The sequence below is a fragment of the Pseudochaenichthys georgianus genome, chromosome 12 (genome assembly GCF_902827115.2).
Source record: "Pseudochaenichthys georgianus chromosome 12, fPseGeo1.2, whole genome shotgun sequence".
NCBI lineage: Eukaryota > Metazoa > Chordata > Actinopteri > Perciformes > Channichthyidae > Pseudochaenichthys > Pseudochaenichthys georgianus.
The window spans coordinates 8,338,534-8,366,089 of record NC_047514.1 but is presented as its reverse complement, the minus strand read 5'-3'; the positions used below and the strand labels follow the sequence as shown (position 1 = coordinate 8,366,089).

Here is a 27,556-nt window from a genome sequence, read left to right as displayed (position 1 = left end):
TTGATAAATGCCTGAACTACCAAGAGCCGAGGAGAGACGGCAGCAAAATCAGTTGGACGAGATTGAATGGTAAAGTTGTCCATATGTGTATATATAATTGTTGCATTTAAGTGATATATTGGTTGTAAAAATGTATTTGCTTGATACAAAAGGACATTCTTTATAACCAATTGCTTTATTATCACGCATTTGTAATATTTGTATGCTAGAACTTTTTGTATTCTTTTTGAAAAATAAAAAATAAATAGCTCACTTGTCATTCATTTTAATCCTTAATTATCCATCCAACACTGAAAAGGTGGTCCTTGTGAAGAGTCTCATCACTATATTCCCTCAGCTGAAAGTCATTTACAACAATAGTTTGCTGAAGATTAAGTTTGTTTTAACCAAGGTATAAGGTTTTTTTTAGGTGTGATTTTATGAATGATCTATTCTGTCAACATTTGATGAATTAGAAAAATATTAATGTTTTTAAATGTTAACAATTATTTTCTTAATGACATATTGTGCTAATGAAATCCTTGTAAATAAATGTCCAATGAATTTATTCTTGCATTCAATTTTTTTGAATAAAAACCATATCCACCACCTGGTACTTCCAGTAATCGTCATTGACACACAATGTGCAGATATAACACAATCAAATGTTAATTCTGGTTAAAGAAATATAACACAAAATGTGCAGAAATAACAAATGAGTGTGTTCATCTTGGTTACACATTTATGACACACAATGTGTAAAATGTGCACATTGTGTTAGGGGCATGTAACACATTTTGTGTGTAAAAATGATTTACACATAAATAAACACAACACGTGTTGTCCCTGAGCACACTCTGTAGGTGTGTTGAAATTCAACACATGTTGTGTCATATTTGACACATCCCTTCTAAGAGTGTTCAGCAGACAGTAGCTAGCAATTTTCGACAGATACAGCCCACTCAAAAATATATTGTTTTATATAAAATAAATTTTTATATATATATATATATATATTAGCTGTACACTTTACGAATATAATAGTTTTTTATGGACAATTTTACCATTCAATCTCGTCCAACTGATTTTGCTGCCGTCACTCCTCGGCTCTTGGTAGTGCAGGCATTTATCAAACCTGGCAACTCCGGGTTTTCTTGCAGCTGTCAATCAAAGTCCAGTGGCTCCGCTCCAAAATCCCAGAAACTTTTCACGCGCGCGTAGACAGACTCCGCGAAGCTGACACTCCCGCGAGCGAGCAAGAAGGCTGTCTCTCTCACGAGCGAGCGCAGAGCCACTCGCGGGCACAGAGCCGCTCGCGGGGGTTTAATCTGCGCGCGAGGGTCATTTTATGCGCGTGTAAAAGCACATTTTCCGCTCGTGAGTAGCTTGTTTTACGCGCTAGAATATTGACCCAAATCTAACTCCATAGGTGCCTTACTTTAAACTTTCAAGGTTCTACTTTTCATTATGGTGACATTTCCCTGAAAGAGAGTTATTCGCCCTTCCTCCTTGTCCTTGGCAAGTTTTCCTGATGTGTTGCATCACAGTGGCATGATTCTGCGTGTCTTTTAAACACTTTCAAATTGGAAGAGCCTACTCCTTGAGGAGAAGTTTAAGCTTCAGGAATGGTGTGTGGCTGCCTGTTTTGTACCCTCCTTGCCTGCCATATTGGGGAACTATTTCCTGTTTATATGCATGGCCCATTCCTCCAGATGGTGGGTAGTGCCGCTGTGAGTCAGTACACAGAGCAAGCAGGCGGAGAAAGGTGTGATTTGACAGACTTGTAACATGCTCTATGGTGCCAGGCACACTGCTGTCCGTATCATAACAACAGGCAACCTCCAATTACGTCCCAGCAGGATAATGCACCACTGTCTCGGCATCATAGAACTTCCTGTCCATACATCTCAATTCAGTAAAAAGGCTAACTGAATAAGATATTTCCCTAACCTTTCACAGTTAAATAAAGTGTTTATATATTAAGCAGTTATTTTTACATGATGGGTATCTCACTTTGAAAGAAACCTCTGCCCACACAGTTTCCTGCTGTTGGCATCCTCAACAACATTTAAGATGCATTGTTTACATTGCATTTAAATTATTATGTCTAAATAAATGCTTTTATTTAATTGTATTCTATACCTTTACATCTTTAACTGTTTTATATTTTTATTATATATTTTTTTAAATGATTATATATCTGTGTTTGTTAAATTATTTTGAAATTTTCTTTATTCTATTATAATTGTCACAAAACCCAATTTCCCCAGGGATAAATATAGTATGCTGATTACGACTGATATGAGTCATCTATTGTTAGCTTCTATTGTATATTTAAAAGCTATTGTTAATGTTCCCAAAGGATGTAAAAACTCCACTCAAGCTTTAAATCAAAGCTAATTTATTACTCAAGAGGATCCTTTTTCTATTTTTTCTCTCCAGACATTTTCTATTTAAGACACTTTGCCGTCACAGGGGAATGTGGCCGTTTTGTTTTTGGGAGAATGGACTTAAAAGCAGATGTACCCATTAAACATATGACTATAAGTGGACACACAGTTGTTATTTAAAGGGTAACATGTCCAAGTTTCCATTACTGGATGTTCTCTTGTGCCATTTGGCCAAACCCATGGAACCTTGTGATTGTGCACCATTGTGAGAGAAAGTAGACCAAAAGAAGGAGAGTGTGCATTTCCTTAAGAGAAGGAAGGATGCCTTTTATTTCCTCTCCCACACCGACATGCACCCAGGCCCGCCTAGTGTATTTCCCTCCTGGCTTTCCAATTTAAATGCAAATGTTCCCAAATCGGACTCCACAAAAGACGCGGAGGCAAAAATCATTTGACGCAGCGATGAATTATATATTTTAATTAAGCAGCCAAAAAGAATCACGCCTATTCAGCCCTTTACCCCCTTCACGAAGAAATGAATAAATAAATATGGAAGAAGAAGGAGGAGAAGAAAAAGAAAGGAACAAATGGGTGGAAACAGGGAGGAGGGTTCATATTGAGTTTGTGTGATTGCAGCGCTAACCGCCTGTGGGCTGTCATTATATGAGATCTGAAGCTGTCACATATCAAAACTGTATTGTCTGCTGATAGACGGGCTAAACACCCCCACAGTTTCAAGCACACAAACACACACACACACACACACACCCAGAGAATCCAAAATGCATGCAAACACACACATTATTTGGATTTTGAAACCAACACTTGAAGAGCAGAGATGGGGATTGTGAGGATCTGACAAGGGATGCAATTTTAATTTCACCCCCTGTCACTCTCCTCAATATCTGCTCAGATGAAATACACATGAGCTGCCAATCACTCACTCAAATAAATAGAAACACAAGCGCGCACACACTCAGTCTCTCAATCACATGCACGCATGCAAACTTTTGAATCACAGGTGCAAAAACACTCTTTAATATATTATAAAGTCAAAAAATACTTTCTTCCCTTGAAAGAGTCCCAGTACAAACAATCAGACCCATAAAAACAGAGATGTGGAATACAAAGTCTTTATTGTTGATTTTTAAGCCTCAGAGATAGTTTGCTTCTTAAAATGCTTTGTTGTTATGCTAAAAATATATCCGATATAATCTAGCGTTTCAGAATCAGTAAATGCCAATTAACGCCACTTGATATTTAATTTTGGAGCAGTTCTACATTTCAGGTTAAAGGGCCCCTTGTATTCCCTTTCCTGAAGTGTGTTATATACTTTAGGGATTTGAGCATTTCATTGGTCTGCAAAGGCTGAAATCCCAAAGTTCCCTCCAGAGGGAGTTTCTCTCCCCCCGGTACATTTACATATATTGTTTTCCAGATACAGGTAAACTGAACATACTGTGATATAAAGGCTGATTGAAGAATGCACAACGTGTATCAGTACTTATGGTTTATATGTACCTCTGCTGGGTGATACTTTTGTCTCTCAAATACTGGTGTCTTGTCAATAAGACAGAAAAAATATCTAAATGTCTGTAAGACAAATGGACGTTTGTGTGACATACTCAATTGATGTGACTTAAACCCCAGAACTGTTTAACAAATAAAAAATGTACATGTTAAAGTTTTGCAGTTTCAGAAAACAAAGAACAAGAGCTTGATTTTTTTTATACTTTTTTTAAAACATGATTTGATTTGTCGTCCATTCTCTAGTTCTTAAATATCTCTGAGTTGTATTGCTTTTTGACATGTTAGTGGTACTGTAAAAGCTTGTTAATGTTCTTGAACGTCTCTCGTGATATTTCCAGATATGTTCCTATCTTCCCGAGTTGTTTACACATGGTGTATTCTTGTTCAACCATTACACATAGAGATGTGCAGGACATCACCTAGGGAAAGAGACACATGGATACAGAGTGAGGAAGAGTGTGATATGGCAGAAGAAGAAAAGTGGAAAAGAGTCGAAGGAACACAGAAAAAAGCTAGCTGTGATGCTCAACAAAGAGCAAGAGGTAATGGGAGATGACAGCGGTTTATAACAGCTGGAGACTTGCTTCAAAAGAACAAGGAAATTCACTTTCCCCTCTTCGCCTCTGTTTGGAAGCGCTCACTGTTCTCCACATGCAGACACACACACACCTTACTCAGCTGCGAGCAGACCCTTAGACAACCTTTGTCGGGTAAAGGAGAGACAGCTGGCTCTCTTACAGAGTGGAGGACATGAAGGAGAGGCCATACTTTAATGGAAGGATCTGGGTTCAAGTCTTTTTGTTGGCAGGCATCCACACTACTGAAGTGTCCTTGGACACGATGGTGAACCACTTTGAGCTCCCATGGTGCACTTATGTCGTAGCTGACCTTCTAGTGGAAGCGAGTCGTTAAAAATGTTTGTTTTTCAATCGAGTCTGAAGCTTGTTAATCACCGTTAATCAGTGTTTTGCTGTGCTCACAAACTGTATCTAGTCACCTCTCCATTAGAACAACATGCTACACAGATGTACTAGCTAACAAACTTCATAATTTTCATATTTAAGAAAAGTTGAATGTGTGGGAAATGTGCGTAATAGCCTTCATGCCAAGAGTTGAGTGGGATAGGGATGCACCATTGATATCTGTTCTGCTAGATATGAAGCGTACTGCTGGTTGTTTTTTAATGTGCTTGTTGTGCGGATCATACAAATGACATATTAGGAGTTACTAAGTAAGCTTTGGCTCAGTCGTAAAGTGGATTTAGTTAGCTAAACACCGAGCATGGCTAAACAGTTTTTTTGCTAAGATACAGTAGGTCCGCCAGCTGGCTAGCGATTGTGTCATATTCACAACAGAGACGTTGGAGTTGCATCTGTTTACTCATCTCAACAAGGAAGCAAAATAGATGTTTCACAAAATGCTGGACCAAAATAAAGCAAACTCATGTATTTGCCAACATGTTGAACTATTCCTTTTTAAAATTGAATAAGGAACAAATGCAAGAAAGTAAAGGAAGAAGGAGCTCAAGAAGAGACAAAAGTACGATGAAACATGAAACGCCTTTCTCGTCCTCTGTCTTACCTAACCCTTAATAAACACGCACTTCCTACTTAAAAATAACATTATCAGGTTATAAACGTGTTTTCAAGCAAGGCAACAATGAGTTGACGGCATGTTGTTCTACTTGAAAGCTGTTTGTTTACAGTGTGCTATACCTTTAAGAGCTGCTGGCCAGAGCCCATCCCAGAGAGGATGGACCCATTTGGCTGATGACCAGAAAGGAAGAGACACATAAACAGAAGGAGAAAGAGAGAGAGAGGTTATACAGTGGCGAGGATAACAACAGTGAGAGAAAAAGTAAAGAAATAAGGGAGTTTGATGAGTTGGCAGGAGAAGGAATAGCAGAGAGGCCACAGAAGGGATCATAACGGTGAAAGGAGAGATACAGAGAGAGGACAGAAAGCGGCTATCTCTCCATCTCCTCCATGTTGGTGTAGGCGTCTATGGGTCTGTCTGTCAATCAAGACGTCAGGCGGACACACTCGCTCACCGACTCTCGCACGCGCTGACCCTGATGATTTTGCTCTGTGTGTGTCTACAGATGGCAAACCTTGTGACATCGTTATGCTGTGTAGTTCTGGCCGCGGTGGTGGTAGCCTACGCTCAGAGGCGCAGTCAGCTCGGTGAGTACCTTCTTCTTTATTATTCAGGCCTACTCTTTTTGTTCGATGTGACCTTTTCTCAAAAAGTGGCTGACATATTGTTCTATGCTCCTGTTTTTTATCAAACTTTGCTGCTCTTATAACCCTCAACTCAGAAATGTCACCTTCTTTGTGTTCAAATTGTCTTCTTTGCACTGTTATTGGAAGTTTTTCTTCTGCTTTTGTAACATCAAATATATTCACTTACAAAGCCAGTGGCTTAACTTGTTAGCATCTTAAACTTGTTTGTATTTGTCTTTGATGGTTGTTTTCTGTGATTTAGTCTTCCATGGGTGATCTAGTAGTCCATGGGTCATTAGGGTAAGATGTAAAGTGTGTTTCTGTGTGATTTAGCTCCGTAATTTAGCCAGTTGCTGGTTACTCACTGTGAAGTCAAAGGTGTTGCAGAAAAGTGGAAATGTAACGGTGAGAAAGCCTTGGAGGAATTCACTTCTCCAGGCATACAAACAGCCACACAATAGCAGAACAAATTAGCTTGTCATCCATTGCTGCAAGGTGCTAATATTTTGGACACATTACCAACAAAGAAGCCAGTCAGGTCAATGGATGATCATGAGTGTTTCAATGGAGGGTGAAAAAAAGAAGCGGAAAAAGACCAACATAATGCGGTGATGGCTCTTCTCAGAGTTCACACAAGATGCATGACTATAAATTAAACCGCATGTGCGTTTAACAGGGGAGTCAATTTGTCAGTTGACTTTTTAGTGAATAATGGCCTTGGTCATTAGCCAATGAGTTTGGGTTGTTTTGAGTCAGCTGACCCAAAGAAACATTCCCCAGTGACGCACATCACTGTCACGAGGACATGTTGACGGATTGAGAATGAAAGTCAGGAGGAATAACAATTGATACTAGATGGGAAAGAGTGTGGGGCAAAGCACTGGGAAATGAAAACCCTACTACTTCTTCGTCAAATAATTGTAAAACTTTATTTACTGGATCAATGAATACATTTAAAAGGGTTTTATATGCATTATTTTATTTGTACACTAATATTTGTTTAAATATGAGAGTGCCTCAGGGAAAAATGTTTGCATTCCAACCCAAAAGTTGACAATTCAGCCTGGAACACTTGACAGAAAGCCAATGGCATTTTTCCATTGGATTTCATATTTATGCAGCTAATAAGCTTATCAAAGGAGAAGTTTGTTATAGCAACTTATTCCGCATAGAGGTACACCACTTTTATGATTTAAAACTTTATTTCAATTGTCTGAAGAAAAAGCTAGAATTTCGCTAAACGGCCACGTTTATTAACCACATTTAGCCACCTGTTAGCATCGCTATCTTTAAGAGACGGACAATCTTCAACATATAGAAGGGACTATTTAATGACAAAAGTTAAAATATTTGAACCTTGTGTTAAGGACTGACTTTATTTTTATGAAATGTATAACCCAATCTAAAAACATAATATACTTTGAAACAAGGATATACCTGCCGTGCTAATATGCTAACTCACTTTCGTATTTAACATCTCATCCTTGCCGCATTTATTAATGTTATGAAACTGTTTTCTACAGACTTCCTTGTGTATATACGGTGTTTGTTTAAACCTAAGCTGTTTTACTGATTACTCCTCCTTATCTATTTTTATATTTTGCGCTATGCCTAAAAGCAGAATTGAAGAGAGCATTCAAAAGGAAAGAAAGAATACAGTGAAAGGGCAACACTTAAGGGAATAAGAGATATGGAAAGAGGGAGGAATAAATATTACCCGTAGAAGAAAGAGAGCTGTCAGGTCTATCTTTGGGTAGGCGTGTGTGTGTGTGTGTGTGTGTGTGTGTGTGTGTGTGTGTGTGTGTGTGTGTGTGTGTGTGTGTGTGTGTGTGTGTGTGTGTGTGTGTGTGTGTGTGTGTGTGTGTGTGTGTGTGTGTGTGTGTGTGTGTGTGTGTGTGTGTGTGTGTGTGTGTGTGATACAGTATATCATAAGTTACATAACATCAATTACAGGTATGTAGATTTGCAATCAAACATTTATACACAAATATATATACACACATCATTCAACACACACACACACACATCATCTGCCTGTCTTGGAAAGTGCCTTGTTTCACTGACAAATCTCGTATCCAGTTTGATTGACAGATTGTCCCACTTGGCCAAAAGAGCATGCAACGCACACACAACAATGCATGCACACACACACACACACACACACACACACACACACACACACACACACACACACACACACACACACACACACACACACACACACACACACACACACACACACACACACACACACACACACACACACACACACACACACACACACACACACACACACACTCTCTTGTTAGGTCTGACTCAATTTGTTCAAAAAGGCCCTTACAGAGGAAGGCACACACTGTCTTCGTTTGTACTAATGCGTGTGACACGGAGTGTATAGGAAATCCATTTGGGACTTCATAATTAATGGCAGCTGTGCGTTGCGGTACAAAGACAATAAGAACCACGGGTATAACTCCCCCTCAGACTGAGTCATGCAAATAGATACAAGCTCCAAGTACACAGAAGTCAATGTTGTCTCGGAGGGAGGATCAAATGGGAGGTGAAAGAGAGCCAGACACACGAGAGGGTGGATCAAGACGGGGCGGAGAGACGGAGAAGCAAACATGACAACAGATCATTGACAACAAATTGTGAGTATTAGATAAGAATGGTCATGAAGACATACATATTTGATAAATGTATTATATAAGGGAATCTGTTGTTACCCCTTTTGTGTCAAATAAATGTGTTTCTTAAATATTAATTTAAAGAAACATTAAACATTACAAATAATAGTACTATATTAATGAACGTAGCATTTTCATACTCGACATGCAGCTAAAATTGCTCTAGAAAAGTACAAATGCTAATGTGACAAATTAAAACAAGAGCAAATAGATTAGAAAATGAATAGACAATAGATGATCAAATATATAGGGAAATCAAATATATTTTTATATATAACGCTAATTTTAGAAATAGTTTGCAGCTGATTTGTAGCTCAGGAAAGAAAATATATCACCTCTTCTCTCAATTGGATTGTTATCCTCGAACAAGTGTTGTTTCTCCTATAACCAGAACACAAACAAATAAACTAGAATGGGAGCAGGAAGACCTCTGCCAAGGCTGTTTCCATAGGTGAAGAAAATGATGTGTGTGTCCACCTCCAAACTCTCATTTTCTCCTTAGCCAATTCTTCACCCATTCCACCAAGTTTCGTGAACATTGGGCAGTATTTCATGTAGCATTTGTAATATATAGCCAAACAAACCACCCAAAAAACAAACAAACCCGAAATGGAAATCATAACCTCTTTGGTTGAAGTAAAATAGCTTCATTCATTAATTTGCATTCATTTAAATAACGTCAAGGCTATAAGGATACTCCTGCGACCTGCAATTAGCCATATATTTTACTGACAAATGTACTATATGTCATTTAAAGGGGACCTATCATGCAAAATGCACTTTTGTACGTCTTTTATACATGAATATGTGTCCCCGGTGTGTCAGGGAACTCACCAAAACACAACCCTCTCTCTTTTCCTCCATACCCAAATCTCTAAAAACGGATCTGATACAGACTGATACAGATTTGAAATAACTCTGACGTCAGAAACGAGGAGCTCCGCCTATATGGGCAACTCTCCACCTATCAGGAGGAGACAGCCACGGCCATTGCCGTTCGAAAGCGCTGGAGTACATATGTCAGGCCTGTAGGTGGCGCTGTAGTCTGCCACAAAAGCAGCGAAGAAGACTTCTCACACAATCAGCCCTTACAAAAACAGGGCTAGAAAAGAGCAAATAGAGCGAAATGAGGCATGGCTAAAATGCATGATCTGTTTGGTATTTTGAAAAAGAAAATGTGCAGACATGTTTTATATAGGTATGGCCCTACAATATATTATTCAAATATAGCATGATAGGTCCACTTTAAAGTATGTTTCCACCAGTATCGCACCATTCCTTCAGAAACAACACTTTCACGCAGCAGCAGAGAAACTATTTTTCTAATACTAAGGAAAGTTCATTGAATGTGTCATTTCCATTCAGCGTTTGTAATGTGATTCATTTTGACTCAAATTAAAAAAGAAACTCCAGCACAGAAACCTTGGCAGTGGAAACGACAGACCCTTAATGAAACATCACTTTAAACAACTGAGGAAAAAGAAAATAATTGAAAGCTATAAACCCGCGGAGAGAAAGGGATTGAGAATCAGAGGTCGTGCCAATATACGCTTCCTTGAATATGAATCTGACTTTTGATTGCCGGTGAATTATAGACAATGAGGTGCTTAGAAAGGGGTACGGGGGGATATTATGTGGGGGGGAAAGACACAATACAGATCCGGGGGAAAGACATGAGAGAATACTGAACCGATGACAGATGCAGAGACTACATTTCGAGAGCGTGGGGGAAATGGAGTCATGGAGCGGCAATGCTGATAACAGTCAGATATTTAGACAAGATTTTTTATAGTTTATAAATACACACATAAAATGTTATTCTAATGTAAAGGCAAAGCATTGCCTTCACTTCAAAATAAACTTTGAAGCTAACCATTACAAACCAAAAGTCCTACTGATCTGCCTACAAGCATTTCCTGACATATTTAAAGGTTTTAGCTATCCTTAAGAAGGATGCTAAATAGCCACCTTAAAACCTTCCTTTGATTAAGGAGTAGGCGAAAAACATACCTTCAAGGATCCATTTGTATTCTTTAGTATTAAATGGAAAGCAGATAAATACATGGTTTTAATGCAAACACATGTATAGCTTTATAGTCATGTGTCTTTGACTGTGTAATGTGTCTTTGACTGTGTATATATATATATATATATATATATACATATTTGCACACATGTTTTTATATTTTACATACATTTGTTTTTATATTCGGGATTGTGGGAAACAGTATTTCGATCTCTCTGTCTGTACACACAAACTGGAAGATTTACAATAAAGTTGACTTTGACTTATTTTGACTTTGATAGTCCCAAAGTGACGAGGTGAGCGACGTCAGTATTTGGGTCATCAGCTATTCACAGAAATGCAGATTTTATAGCTTGTCCAGACACTGTAAACTATAAAGTAATATATTTAACAGGGCTCGACATTAAGGACTGCCCGATGGCCCGGGGCCATCTAGTGTTTAGCTCGGGCAATGATGCCTCACCTGCTGGTTGCCCGATCGGGCAATCTATTATGCCAGTATCATGCAGCTCGCGGATCCAGTAATGAGTGACCCGACAGTAAAACTAAACATATCTATAACTAGTTTAGGTAGTTTGAGAGGTAATTAAAATAGCTACGTGTGATATTCTAACCTGAAGTGTGTGTTTTGTCCGCTCACCACTGCATGTGATTATGCAGAGCTGCGTGTCGACTCGTCAGCAGCAGCTGATCTCTCTCTCCCGTCAGATTAGACTTCACTCGCGTTTATGTCCATATCGATCAGATCCAGCTAGTTCTAGCTAATGATATGACTACCTGCTTATTAAAAGACAACTACACAATAAGTGTCGCTATGCAACTGGCTGAGGCCACAAAGTATAGCGCAGCATTATGCATTTGTTTACATGCCCACCGGAACCCTGAGGCATTACCAACAGATCAACGCACAATCAACCCATACAGGACATCTCTTTCTCCACATTAAGTGTTAGACATTAGAGTTGACTATTCTTGTCTGTCACATACTCTTCTTGTCTGTCACATAAGTGGCGCAACTGAAGCGGTTGTCACTGTCACTACCTGATCCGTCCCCCTGCCCGATCGGTACTGCGCATGTGCAAGATGGTCCGCCATATTGGACAACTCCGGGCGGCAACCCAAGATGGACACTTGACACAGTGGCTTTTGGCAAAGCTCAAAAAGAAAACTCGAGATAGATGAGTTATTGTTATTAGAACGTGACTTCACTATTATTTAACAACTCTTTTTATTGGGTTCTTTTATTTGGGTTAAGTACATTGTCAGAATAAGTGAGAAATGGATTTAACTTCTGTTAGACAGCTATCATACTGAATAAATATTTACTGTGAATGTATGCAAAAATGTATGGCATATGGCTGTCTAACAGAAGTTAAATTCATTCCTCACTTATTCTGACAATGTACTTAACCCCAAATAAAATAACCCAATAAAAAGAGTTGTTAAATAATAGTGAAGTCACGTTGTAATAAAAATAACTCATCTCTCTCGAGCTTTGCTAAAAGCCACTATGTCAAGTGTCCATCTTGGGTTGCCGTCCGGAGTTGTCCAATATGGCGGACCATCTTGCACATGCGCAGTACCGATCGGGCAGGGGGACGGATCGGGCAGTGACAGCGGTATTGCGCTAAAGGGAAATTATTTTGACGGATATTTTGACCGAAGACATTTAGATTTGCCGGCTAATGGGAACTCTGACGTCACCATTTTGTGTGCTTCGCGGATGCGCTCGGCTCCTCTCGACTGCTGCTCGAGTCTGCTCGGTCAGCTTCCGGATGAGGAGGCATTCGTTCGACCAACTTACAGTAGAGGGGCCATAATAGTGTAAATAATGTTTGTTTTGGCAGTTATAACTGAATGTAATGTTTTCTACTTTTTTCCATCTGGGAAGGCATTTGCCTTCATCAGATGGAAAGTGTCTTGATCAACAACTTAAGTATTTCTTATAGCTATGCAGGGCATGCAAGCGAGCAAACAAGAACAAACAAACAAGCTGTCCTCAAATAATTGGTTGAACCTTTCAAAAATGATATCAACTACAGTTGCCCCATAGGAAAACATTCCCTGCATGTTCACACGTCAGAAAAATGATATTCTTAATTTAAACTAAACACGTTCCTCTTGGCTGCTCTTGATGTCTCTGTTCCTTCCAGCTAACTCTATACCAAACCATACATGTAATGTACATTGTATGTACATTACATACAATGGGAATCCTCTCCTGCATCGAGAACCTGAAGATTGATCACAAACACGGCCAAAACAAGCCTTTATTTTCTTGCACTATTCGTCTTAATCTCACTTTGTCTCTCTTTGCATCTCTTATGGTCTCTCTGTTTGCCCTGATTCCTTCTTCATCTGTCTCTCTGCGTGTTTCTCCCTCTATCTCATTTAAATCCTGAGATATACCAGAGTGTCCTCGCCAAAGCAATACAATGTCATTAACAGGGTGCCTTACACAGTAAACACTAAGAACAAGCACAACATGAATACCAATGAGCATTGAGGAGGGGGAAAACAAAAGGGAATTAGACACAGGATGACGATCTGGTGCAATTGAGATTGTTTTCTTTCAGTTTGAGTGAATTTCCTATTTCAGTTTTTCGATATTTTTTTTTTTTTGACATCCTCACCCCCACCAGCACCGTCTTGCCCTGCTGTGTGTGTGTGTGTGTGTGTGTGTGCGTGCGTGCGTGCGTGCGTGCATGCGTGCGTGCGCAACACGTTCTCACTCCCATCCCGTCACATATTGACGGACGGTCAGGGCCCCTCCCCGTCGCTATATTACGTACAGGGTACCCCTTTCCCGTCATTTTCTACGGGCAGGGCGTCCCATAGACCTTCATTGCGGACACAGCGGACCCCTTGCCCGTCAGGCTTCTACGGGCAGGGCGTCCCATAGACCTTCATAATGCCTATTTTAAGGTTCATTTGGCCATTAAAATGCGTTTTGATCTCATTTTATGCGAGTAATGAGTTTTTATTTCGGATTATTTGTGCAGTCCATGTACATGATGTTTAGTTTGCTAGTTATGACGAAGATTACTTCATGAATGTGTACACATTCATGGTTGCTAAGGTGGTTGCTATGGACGCTGCAACAGCTCCCAGACCACGTGATCAACAACAATGGCTGTCCTTCGTGTTATTCTCGGTGGAAAATGCCTATTTTAAGGTTCATTTGGCCATTAAAATGCATTTTGATGTCATTGTATGCGAGTAATGAGTTTTTAATTCTGATTAGTTGTGCAGTACATGTACATGATGTTTAGTTTGCTAGTTATGACGAAGATTACCTTACGTCTGTGAGGAAAATACATGGGGCTCAGAGCCTCGTATTTTTAAAATCTTTTTTTCCTTCTAATTTGTTATTCTTTTCAAAATAACACACTGTTATTTACTCACCAATAACACACAATTATCCTTGCTTTTATTTATTGGTTTAATTCCATAATCTCGGTCTTTTTTGGCGTTCGTCAGGAACTGAATTTAAAAATAAAAATAACCGGAAACAGACGTGGGCATTTCGAGCGATTACCCAAGATTCTCAGCTACGCTGATTGGATGTTTTAGCAGCAATGCATGCTGGGATTTGGTGTTTATATTATATGAAATCCGGAAAACATTTGAAAAGACTAAAATAATACTTAATTCCGAGTGCTCTTGCTTTTCTCTTTGAAAGTCATCACATAACGGCATTGTAATACACGGTTCGGCTGCATTAAATATTACAGATCTGCCGTAGTTCTTTATTTATAGCGCCCTGATGAGAAGACCTTTGGAAAAACTGAAGAAATGCCGCCGAAACTGAATACTTGACGTGGATCATAAATATATCAACAATTAAAAAACTTCTCAATTTCTCTTCACACAATACGTCTCCTTGCAGTATCAACACTAATTCGGCTGACTTTTACATTTGATATAATTCATAGATAGGTTATATTTACACCATAATGGTGCACAGCTGATATCAAAGGACTTGTAGTTTTTAAAGATATTACTGATTTGAATTGGATTGAATTTTGAATGTAAGAATGTAAATACTGAGTCTGAAATAGTATAGCAATATGCTGTAAAATTATGTGAAAGCATGAATAAAACTACACATCTTCAGATGTTGTACATACAAGTGTCTGTGTGTACCTTGTGTGCCTAGTGGTTAAAGCACGTTATTGAATTATTGTTTTTATGTGTTATATTTGATTAAAAAAATATTAAGAGTACATATACTTTCATAGGGGGAAAGTAGAAGGTCTGTGATAGAAATATAGAATATAAAAAATCAAGAAGATACTATAAGTGATCTCTTCAATAAAACAGTTTAGTGCAGGATGTACAAAGATATTAATAGGAGGAGGTGCAAAACAGAAAAACGAATTAACCTTTATTTAAACATTAAATAACAGATTACGGTCTTCTTTTAAATAAGAAAAAAACGTTGGGGGTATCTATCTACAGATAAATACAAAGTAGGCTACTTAACGTCTAATATATTGCTTTCCTGCAATGTTAACTATGTTGAAGCACTTATTTTAACTGATATTATACATATGGATTATACTCTTATGTATGTAGATAGAATAAGAAATGTGCAGAATATGACAGTTTAATGGTGGAGGTACACACATGTTGATAGATGTCTTGTAATGCACTGTTGAGGGACCTGTGACCCAAGTTTTTCATTAATTTCATAACTACACCGTAAGTTGTGTAAATGATATGTCAATACACCTTTAAAATCTTGAAATCTTGAAAGGGATGTGCAAAATAGCCATAATATATAGTCTTTAATTAACTATTAGTAGAGCATAACGAGTAATTAATATACTTTATTACTCGTTTCCATTCATGTCAATTGCAGATACATGTTTAGTCTTCTCAAGCACCAACTATCAAATATCTCTCCTGATTGTTGGCACTTGACAATCACCTTCCCTGAATTTTACTCAGGTGTAACTAAAGTCTGATTTAAGGGTTGTTTATATTTCACATCATTAATCAGAATCTGCAAAGTAACTCAAATAAGTGTAGTGGAGTAAAAATACCAGGTTAACCTCTGAATTGTAGTGGAGTAGAATTACAAAGTATCAATGAGCTGTCATGTGGGTATATTAATGCTATATATTAATGCTGCGCATTATGGACAGCGATTTTTACCCATTTATTAATTATATGTTTTACATTTGATAACACCAATGTGTTTAATACTGGCAACTTCTAATTGTGGGAAAACGAAAACGTTCAGTAGAGACGTCCCATAGAACACAATAGTGTAGTGTGTAGTTCTGGGGGGGCGTTCGATTCCAGTTTTGGATAGTCTGGCGTGGTTTCGTTCCATTTCAAACAGCTGTTTGACGCTGTAACCTTGGCGCACTGCCACTCCAACATCCAATCCCAGACCTTGAAGAGTAATCACGGGGACTGTAGTCCTAAACGATAGCTGGGGATTCTGGGTAGTGTAGTGTCTTCGGCCATCCTAAACTCAAAAATGTTGACAATCGCAATGATGCTCGAAATGTCCCTTATAGGCCTACGTCTGTTTCCGGTTATTTTTATTTTGAAATTCAGTTCCTGACGAACACCAAAAAAGACAGAGATTATGGAATTAAACCAATAAATAAAAGCAAGGATAATTGTGTGTTATTAGTGAGTAAATAACAGTGTGTTATTTTGAAAAGAATAATAAATTAGAAGGAAAAAAAGATTTTAAAAATACGAGGCTCTGAGCCCCATGTATTTTCCTCACAGACGTAAGGTAATCTTCATCATAACAAGCAAACTAAACATCATGTACATGTACTGCACAAATAATCAGAAATAAAAACTCATTACTCGCATACAATGACATCAAAACGCATTTTAATGGCCAAATGAACCTTAAAATAGGCATTTTCCACCGAGAATAACACGAAGGACAGCCATTGTTGTTGATCACGTGGTCTGGGAGCTGTTGCAGCGTCCATAGCAACCACCTTAGCAACCATGAATGTGTACACATTCATGAATTAATCTTCGTCATAACTAGCAAACTAAACATCATGTACATGTACTGCACAAATAATCAGAAATAAAAACTCATTACTCGCATAAAATGAGATCAAAACGCATTTTAATGGCCAAATGAACCTTAAAATAGGCATTATGAAGGTCCATGGGACGCCCTGCCCGTAGAAGCCTGACGGGCAAGGGGTCCGCTGTGTCCGCAATGAAGGTCTATGGGACGCCGTGTGTGTGTGTGTGTGTGTGTGTGTGTGTGTGTGTGTGTGTGTGTGTGTGTGTGTGTGTGTGTGTGTGTGTGTGTGTGTGTGTGTGTGTGTGTGTGTGTGTGTGTGTGTGTGTGTGTGTGTGTGTGTGTGTGTGTGTGTGTGTGTGTGTGTGTGTGTGTGTGTGTGTGAACATGGTGACATCAGGCTGTTGACGGAGAGAGCAAGTTATTTATGGGAGTCCATATCCTGATTGAGAGACAAACGCTCCCAAATCATTCCCTCCATCATTCTCCCTCCCTCACTCCCTCGAAGTCTTTTATATGCCTCTGTATTTCCTCTCCCATCTCGCCTTATTCTTCCTCTACTTCACTGTCCGCATCCTTGTTTTCCTTTTCCTTTGTATACACCGTCCTCCTTCCTTTTCATTTCTTTATTTTACTTCCTGTCTCCGGATCGTTTTCCTCCTTCACTCCACATCCTCCTATCTCTCACTCCATCACCCAAGTGGTCAATGGCAGATTTATCGGTCATGACATCATCAGCCGCTGACGCTATACACTGCCGCCACCAAATGTTTTTGTTTATTGCTGAGCTTCTTCGCCTCACACCCGTTCCATCTAATTAGTATGGACAGAGAAGCGAGAGGAGAGGTAGAGGCAAGAGAGAGCAAATAAGAGACAGAGGGGGAGTAGGAGGTTAACTCTCACACTAATTCCATGGTATTACAACTGTCAAAGCTGTATTTATGTCTTGCACGTTCAACACATGGTGCTATGAGTTCTCCTACATGCCTGGGCGTACGCTTTGCTACACTGTAGCCTTATTTACCCACACCCATGCCATGTTAAGTGTTCCAATTAAATTAATACTTCCGTTTCTTTAACCCCTTCCCTTCATGTTTGACAGCCACGTTTAATCGAATTCACTTGCATGTGCACATACAGGCGGAAACAATTAGCAGGAATAGCTACTGCACTCCATAGACAGTAGTTAGTAGATCTCTATTATTTGATGTACTATTATGTAATAGTGTCTTTTCAGGTCATTTTCTATTTGTTCACTCATTATAACTAGTCTTTACATGTCAGAAAAGTGAGAATTCATCAAAACTCTAGCTTATAGTCCGAAAGCAAATGTAATATATCATGTAGGAATAAAAGTTACTCCTGTAATTGCAAATACTTTTTGTCTTAATGCAGCATTTTGATGCACTTGTACCTAACATTGGTGAATTTCTTGTTCAAGAGATTTCCATAATAACACACACATTACAACATAGAAGCAAATATAATTACAAGCCATGTAAGACAAAGTCATTTAGGTCTTTATGACAACACAAAGAGATGTAAGACTATTACGTTTCATGCTGGCCAAAAAAAAAGACAAATTTAGACAAAGATAGAAGAGACTAGATCTCATTAATTATTCATGAAACGTAACTACTACTGTAGATAAGTAAATAAGCAGAGAGACTGATGTATGTGTAGTGTGTGTGCATGTGTAAGCCATGTATGTGCCGGCAGGGAACCTCTATGGCACTCATTATCCTGAGTAGCACTCAGTGTAATCACTGTTCCCTGTTTGGCACGCTGTCTGTATTAAATTCAAGATGGAGCTCAACCGATTGATTGACTGACTGGATTGGCAGATGGATTACAGTCAGACTGACTGGATGACTGGCAGGGAGGCGAAGTGAAGCACGACTAATCCTATTCAGTCACGGCTTTGAAATGCAAGATACAAAGGAAAACAGGGCGAAAAGAAGACTACAATAGCATTGTATTGTAATTGTTCTTCTACTTTATATTCATGTTTCCCGGTTTTAAGAATGCTTGCTTTTATTTGTCATTTTATTTTTCTCTTACCAAATTATACATCTTCTAAAGTGAAAGCAACAATATCACATTTAAAGTTCTACTTTTATTATTTATACAGTTCTGTGTGCCTCAAACAATCCATAAGGAAGTACAATAATGAGATAAAGGATTTTTTTTTTTGGCACTTTAAGTAAATATGCTGTTTGTTTACCCAAGTGGGATCACTAGCCAAATAAATGCCATTATGGAAACCAATGCAACCCCAACCCTGAGCCACTTGATTCACCAGCTGATTTCACTGTTGGCTGGCTCCATAGTTGACAAAGTGTTTAGTCAGCTGATTGGCGGACAAGTTCTTGTTGGTTTGCACAGCGTAACAGTATCGCATCCCTTCTGAAGGACCTCCAAGCAGGAAGATTGAGTGACGAGCCGACGTAGTGCCTGTCTGATTCCAGTCACACTGAGAAGATACAGCAGCTGATTGAGTGGCTGATTGACACTGATATCGAGGTTACATTGTTGCCTTTGGAGTGGGGTTTAGATTATACTACTGGATTTGTAACTGATGGATTGGGAAAGAGGTATTTAGGAGAGGGACAAAAGAACAATTGTTCATATCTTTTTGAGTGCTAATGCAATACACTGTAAGTGGCTTCGGGAGAGGGTAGGGAGAGGAGGAAGATGTTGCAATACTAGCGAGATACTTGCGACTTTTTAAAGAAAAGAGAAATTGAAACAGTGTGTAGAAGGTTTTTAGTTGAAACAAATAAAGAGAGGTAGAGAAAAAAATAGGAAAGTTGGCAAATGTTGTTTTCTTAGGTTGGCATGAGTACTGTAACTGTTAGGCCATTCATTACGGTGGTTATATCTCTATCTTCAGCAAATTACTCATGGTATTAACACTAAATTGGAGCTACATTAGGCAAACATTGATATTGTATCAACCTGCTCTGACAAATAAAGATGCCCCTACTTGGACACAGAAACATTGTCATCCTTTTTGTCAGCTTGCATTTTCTCTCCTACGTATGTGCCATTTATAGTAAATCTGATAAAATGTGAGATATGAGGACACACATATCCACAGATTCCATTATTGTTTAGTAGTGAATAGTAGTGTCAGTTATTGGTCCAGCATTGATGCAGGGTTCCCGACTGTCTGATACAATCCGTCTTGTCATTTCCAACCAATCACTGACCTTTATTCTACGATACGGAATCTCCCCATCTCACTGTGGCGGACTGTGTGCAATGCATGTGCATGTATGTCCCAACCAGCTCTTCAAACTCATGTATTTAATAAAAGGGATTCAAAGTAAGGTTGTCTTTCATTGATGGCTCTTCCCAAAACAGAATTCAAACCATTACATTACCAACACACTAAAGGGTCAAGATATTGCAGAATCCAGTTCCTTTGCAAAATCACCCCCCATGACATTGTGCCTGTGTCCTTGTAACATTGAAAAAGACAAGAACACAAATTAATGAACAACATGTTTTGTCTTCATCAACCTCATCCTCATACCTTCCCCTCTCTATTAGAATCACTTTTATTAACACCATTAACACTCGCCACCTTTTTCTTCCTCTTTCCTTATAGTCTCTTTCTGTCTTTGAAGCACACTCTCAAGATGAAAAACATATGTAGGACGAGCAGGTGAAATACTTTTCTCGAGCAGCATTGTACTGCACCAGTGTGCTCTCACAATGGCTAGCACAATTCATCAACAGAGCAAAATGATGTGGCTATGCTGCTGCTGGTTTGTGTGTTGCTTAATGTGAGTCATTATTGGAAGTGTATTCTAATGAGGCTGACAGCAGGTCACAGACAACCGGTGTTTAATGACAAATAAATAGTGAACAGAGTGCTGCAGGGACCTAAGGGTAATTAGCATTTTTTAAATGGAACAATACATTTTTGTGCCTGAGAGTTGTATTCACAGTTATGAGCACACAACATGTAAATTAGACCCTCCAGAAAAACGCGGGCTAAAATCCTTGATTATGCGATTAAACATGCGGGGTTTTAGGTAATTTTATGCGGTGAAATTGCGGTTAGTTGCGAAATATGCGGAAAGTTGCGAAATATTTTTTTTTAAATATTGGGCTGTCTTATTTATTCTCTCTCACACACAACCTGCCATTAACATTAAACCCCTTTACTATTCAATTAAACACATTCAATGTTTATTTATTGTAAAAGCAATAGGGCTATTTTCATCACACTCTCACACACACACACACACACACACACACACACACACACACACACACACACACACACACACTTCTCCGCCTCATTCTGTTTTCATTTACTCGTTCGTTATCTGACCAGCTTCAATCTTGTAGGCTTCTCACTTCGTTTCTTGTAGCCCTCGAAAGGGTTTTGGAGGTTGATGGCTCGGTGAACGCGAGTTGTTTGGCTTTCTTGTCCGCAGCAGCAGAAAGCATGTTCGAATGTTTGAATGAATCAAAGTGGGTCGTCACCGTGGATTTTCTCTTATGCTCCAACACACAGTTGCACGGGGTGCAGAATAGTTTACCCCCACTTTCGTGCAAGACATCGGGGTACTGCTTTTCCCGGTCTTTAGCAGAAATGTTCGTCGGTAAATGAGATGGATTATATTTTTTCATCTTGGTGTTTTCTCTCTCGTGTGAGCTCCACACGTTCACTCTACGGTGTTGTTTACCTTTTTGTGATGCGCGAGCTGATGACATCACTTCACGTCAAGACGAGTTAACTTTTTTCCCCGTCAATTTTGTGTGGATAAATGCGCGGATTATGCGGCCTTTTGATAAATATGCGGCCTTTTAAAAATCTGCGCCATTTTGCTGATTATGCGGTAAATTCTGCGATCGCAGAATCGCGTTTTTCTGGAGAGTCTATTAAATGCAAATTCTAAATATATACAGCAGCGCTATGATTGTGTGTGACATACCTGTTTTTCTATCTTACAATATGAGTTTATGTTATGTATATTTTTACAATCTGATTTGCCTAACAGTCTCACTTCGTGTCTGTGTGTGGGTTAACACATATGTGACCCTCCACATACTTTCTATTTCTTCTGCATGTTGAAGTGTGCTCGTGCGGCTGTCATAATGCCCTGATTAACTTTCCACTTCCCTGTTGTGCAGCTAATACGTGGAGTTGTATGTGTGCAGGCATTATAGTAGCAAAGGGAAATAAAAGTAGAGTTAAATATTTAAGGAGATTAATAATTTTAGATCAAGTAATTACTTCTGAGGAAGCGGCAGTTCAAATATACTGTGTTTGGCTCTAAGACTCAATGTTATTCCAATTACTGCGCAATACAAACTGCCAGCTCAGCACTTTTGCTTCCCATACTTTGAAAGGGCCTCCTTCATGGACGTAGAGATGCATTTTTGGATGTATATTATCTTGTAGAAGAGCTATATATATTTAATTTATTGTGTTGCACTTCTGCTTTCATAGCGATTAATATTCAATGTCATGTGATACAGTAGCTCAATTTTTTAAATATAAAGTCACTGCCTATGAAATTAAGTCTTTCTTTTTTAGCCTTATTCTTTTTTGATTTATTAAAAGCTCTCCCCTGATATTCACATTCATTTCATTTAATTTCAAACCTTTATTTATACAGATAAAATCCCATTGAGATCATTGATCTATTTTCCAAGGGAGACCTGCTCAAGTAGTTCCACATGAAACATAAAAACATAAATAGAACAACAAAAGGACATCATACAGCATCATTTACAAAATTATCCACATAAACAGGTACCAATAGCTTCCGATTGAGTAGCATCCAACCGAGCTTTAAAAACATTTAGTGGCACCAGATTGTTCAGTTTCCATTTAATTTGCAGACTAATCCAAGACAGAGGAGCTGCGCATCTAAAAGCTGTCTTCCCTAAGACGGTCCTAGCAGTTGGCACATTTAATAAAACCACTGCATGCGATCTCAGGCAGTAGCCACTTACAATTCTCCGTGAGATCAGGGAGCAGATATAAGATGGAAGTTTCCCTAACATGGCTTTGTATATAAAAATGTACCAGTGACTGAGCCTCCGTACAGTTAGTGAAAGCAAAAGTAACTATGCATAAAGTAATTATGGAATTATTTTTTAATCTTGCTGGAAACAAATTGACCATGTGTGGCAATAAGATGTGTAACAAGACTACTACCCCCACATTCTGCCAATGGAAAACCAAATAATAATGGAATGTTCCAAAATAATATATTTCTTTTTTAGATTATGAAAGAAACATTTGATACTGTCCACAACATCTGCCGATGGAAAGCCAAACTAAAGAAAGTCTAGTTGCACACCGGTGTTCCATTCAGTGAAAAGCAGCATAAGGCAGAGTTGATTATTGGAAACAAAAGAGCCGCCTGCAAATCAACTTAACAAATCAATGTGTTTTAGTCATTAAAAAAGGCATTTCATTTGTAAATGAACAGAATGTCCCCTCTACTCAATTGAGTGACCATTTTCAAGATGGATTTTCTGTTCCCAGGGCCATTTTGTTGAATCCAACCCATTAAATCTCAAGTGGTGTTTTCCCTTGCCATTAAAAGTCACTGAGACCCCGCTAGTTTCCCCAATCCCCCCTGATAGACTGTTCAATATGTTGATGTTGCCAGGAACATAATGTGATTCCATCCATCATGAGCAGAGTTTTTGGCTAATGTGGCTTTGCAATAAAACTTGGTTCCAAGACATTGGAACTGGATCACCAGAGGCTTAAAAGGGGTCTCGGACCCCTCAATGGTGCAACTCTTCTAAATATACACATTTAATTTGATCTATTGTGGAGATAAATACTTCAGCGTGACGCACTGTGGGCAGAAAGTCGGAGAGTGGCAGGGGGGGAAGATTGCAATTTATCACATTGAACTCGAGTTTCATTTAATTCAGCTCAACTTTATTGTCATTCCTATCAACTAAAGTAATTCCTCTTAACTCAAGTGCACAGAATAACAACGAAAAACAATTGGAGTGTGGCTGCAGATAGATTGGAATGAAAACCGAATAATAAACGTAAAGACAGAATCAAAAAAAGACAGCTATAACAATTCGTATATCAGAATTTGTTGGTCGAACGCACTTATTGTAAGTCGCTTTGGATAAAAGCGTCAACTAAATGCAATGTAATGTAATGTAACACTAGTGTGAAAGTAACTGGCGCATAGGACTTTATAATAATAGATAAACAAGATGTAGCTTTAAAGGGGCTGTTGGAGGGAATATAAATTGTTGCATTAGGTCCATGCAACACTTCACAAGATTAAGTAAAAAACGTCTTGGCATTCAAACTGACGAAACCCAGCCTCATTGTATTCAGATACAAATATTCTAAATGCAACAGATAACTGTGTGTATGATGTATGAAAGCCGTATAAACTTATTTCTCATATTATAGTAAAATGAACAAGAACAACATTGGTTTAATTTGCTTTAGTGTGGAGCCCTTGCAAAGTTTAATACCAGTCAAAATATCCAAGTTAAGTCATGTGCCCTTGAGGTAGTTCACATGACTTTTAGCAAGTACGTGTAACACCAATCGTGCCCATCATGAAAAAGTTGAAAGGGTCTATTTGAATTTGGTACAATTCATCTAAAGCTTTTGTCTAAAGCTGCATTTACATGACACAACGGCAATGTCAGCACATAGACATTTCACTGCGTATCATGTTAATGCAGCTTAAGAAATAATACCTGGGGCCTCATTTATAACGCCGTGCGTAGGATTCACATGGAAGGTTGCTTACGTAGTAGAAATAAAAAAAATAGGTACAGACATTTTTCGACATTTTCCGATTCACAAAACATCGCGTACCGGCCAGGAAAGTTCGTACGGCACGTCCTACACCGGTTTCCCTTTTATAAATCACAACCGACTCGAAATGTGGTGCAGCTTTTGCGGGGTTCACGTAACGCCCATATTTGCCTATAAATAGTCAAAGAAACACCCATTCATTCATTCTGACTGACTTTATGAAGAAGATCGCAGGAAATGACGACAGAACAGCTAAAAAAAGCCATCTCACACCGTGTCAGATTTTGGTTATTTTGGGGAAGTCGAGATAAATCATATTGTTTGGTGGATGCAGTTTGAACCAGAGTAGCAGCATGGAGGTTGGATCGTCACCAAAATAAATAAATAAGTGGTCCGAAAAAGGTTAATGACAAAAAGAATACACATGGCCTTCCTCAGGCAGTGTGTTTGTACCGGGGACAGGAAACCCCCCCCTTGATGAGAAACTGTAAGAAATGATGGGGGATCCCTCCGGAGTGGAGTCATGACGACTGGATCTGAATTATTTGTTTGTATTTGGTGGTTTGTGTTCCAGCTTTCGTTCAGCAACTATATATCCATAATCCACCAGTTAGAGGAAATACAACTAATGTGTTGTTATATTAGCTGTACAATTAACCACATATGGTGTTCTTAGCTTCCATACCTCCTGTGTTTTACGAGTGACTTATCAAGTCTTAGCAAACGGCATAACACACGAATAAACATGATAGTATATAAAACCATGCTCGTATCTACAATCTATAGAAATGCAAAACGGCGTCAGTTTAGACGTAATTCTGTCCTCCTGCTTACCGCATCATTTATGAGAAAACATTTCATAACATTAACACAACATATTCGAGGTGGTTTTAAATAACATATCCGTATTTATTTATTTCTCCAAGTTATGTTTTTGTGTGCACTGAGGAGTCGCAAACAGGCGTTTGTTTAATCATTTTAAGATTGGCTTTAATCAATGTTTGAAAATGAATTCTTCATATGATAAATGAGAGGTAACATTTTATTTATGGTATTATTTCCACATATTTCTCTCCATTCTTCCTTCTGCCAACGCGGTGTCGCAGTTTCTCGTCCCTCCCTTGTTTGTGCTTAGTGCGTACGCATGGGTTAGAGTTTGCGCGGAGGACATTTTCCCGTCAAGTTAGTATTTTATAAATCGCAAACATTGCGTAGAAACTGGCGTATGCCATTTTTTGCGCGTATATCCCTTTATAAATGAGGCCCCTGGAGTGAATTTCGATCTGTCATTGCTTGGAGGGTTTGGTTTCTGTCAGGATTATATATTGTGTCCTAGTGTAGTCTGAAATCTCAAAGGTTTCTCTTGTACTGTCACTTTGTTCCTGAGTCTCTGTCACTTTCTATCTCTTTAGAACAACTTTTTGAAAAGATAAGTTTATAGGTATATGACAACACTTCAAGCGAATACCTGTGTAGCAAAGAAACCCAGAAACATTGACTGAACATAAAAAACATATTTCTCTGTGTGTCCTTGTAGAGGAGAGGCAACAAAAGAGAATAAAGCAGAGGAGAAGTGTGTCCATATTGTTGTGTATGTCTGTCTTTTACCGTATGTGTTTTTGTCTATTTATTGCCTGTGACATTGTGCAAGGACAGTCCTATCTCTTTTGGTAGAAGTGTCATTTCCTGGGTAAGAATGGATTCATACGGAAAACCATTAGCTCCCCAAACCTTCATACTGTATTGTCTGGGGACAATAGCCTCCCTGCTTTCTTTTCAAATTCAAATTCCAGTAGCTTTCTTGTCCATCACGCTGACAATACAATGCCTACAGCTCAGAGATATTGAAAGTCCACAGGAGCTTAAAGAATAGTGCCGGTGACAAGAAACTCTTCCCATGGGACAAAATATGCACGTACATAAAAAACACACCGACTTATACATAGGCACACTGATTTTGTTTTCTAGAAATAATTACTGAATTGGCTGAAGTCCATTGGGGAGCCTTTGAGTCGCTGCATGAGGAGTATTAGCATTGCAGAGCAGCTTTCTTGATGCATCCCAGTGAGTAACGCTGTGTTTGTGCATTTGTAGTCATTAGAACTTACTGCAGCATTAAAAACAAAACATTGTTTTTTAATTTTGTCCTTCATTGCACTTGGAATGTTTTTTTTAAAACCCATTTTTCTACATAATCCTTAAGAAACTCTCAACCAAACCAATACGTGTGACTTTAATATTTATATAAACAGTTGAAAGTGCTTACAGCTTTTAACATGCTTCATGTGTTGTGCTATAACGCTATAATAAGAGAACCAAAACATATCAGGAAGAATATAGAGCAATATTTAACTATATAACCCATTTAGTCGAAGTGTGTCGCTTTGATGATATATTGAGGCCATCGTTGGTAATACAAAGTAACTTGGAGAGCAGGGGGAGGGGTGATATTTTAAGAAAAACTGTATTTTTCAAGATTAAACCTATAACTTTACAAGAACAAATTAGGATATTATGTGAGATTAAGAAGTTGTACATTTGTGAGGAATAAAGTCCAACCATAACTCAGATAACATTCATATATGTACTAGAAGAAGTGTGTTCACTTTCTCCTCAAGTAACCACATCTCTTGATTTGGGCTCAATGTTTAGTAATTCACTATGGCCCTAAGCAGTCATAGTTTAATACCTCAAACACATCATAATAATTCAAACCCTTAAGCAGGCTCTAAAATGTCAGTGAGTGTTTTTGCCTCAAGTTTTTTCAAGTATCCTAATGTTTTGGAGTTTGAACCATTGTTAATAGAAAACAGACGGGCTCTGTGCAATAACCACAAAGCCCTTAAGCGAGACACAGAAGTCCAGCCTGCTCCGTCATTGTCAGACATGCAGCGGAAGTTTTGCCCCGGGATACCACAGTGCATAATCC

The 27,556-nt window shown here is 38.7% G+C and overlaps 1 protein-coding gene across 4 annotated transcripts in view; it reads left to right on the top strand.

The window, feature by feature from the left end:
- cntfr (ciliary neurotrophic factor receptor) overlaps positions 1–27,556 on the top strand; it is a 272,556-nt gene that overhangs the window by 96,366 nt on the left and 148,634 nt on the right. For 2 of the 4 annotated variants that reach the window (XM_071204969.1, XM_034095981.2), the window contains one exon: positions 6,001–6,082. In XM_071204969.1, coding sequence (XP_071061070.1) covers positions 6,001–6,082 — 82 coding nt within the window. Of the gene's footprint in view, positions 1–5,682; positions 6,083–27,556 lie in introns of those variants that run through there. The other 2 variants (XM_034095980.1, XM_034095979.1) reach the window with 1 other exon arrangement.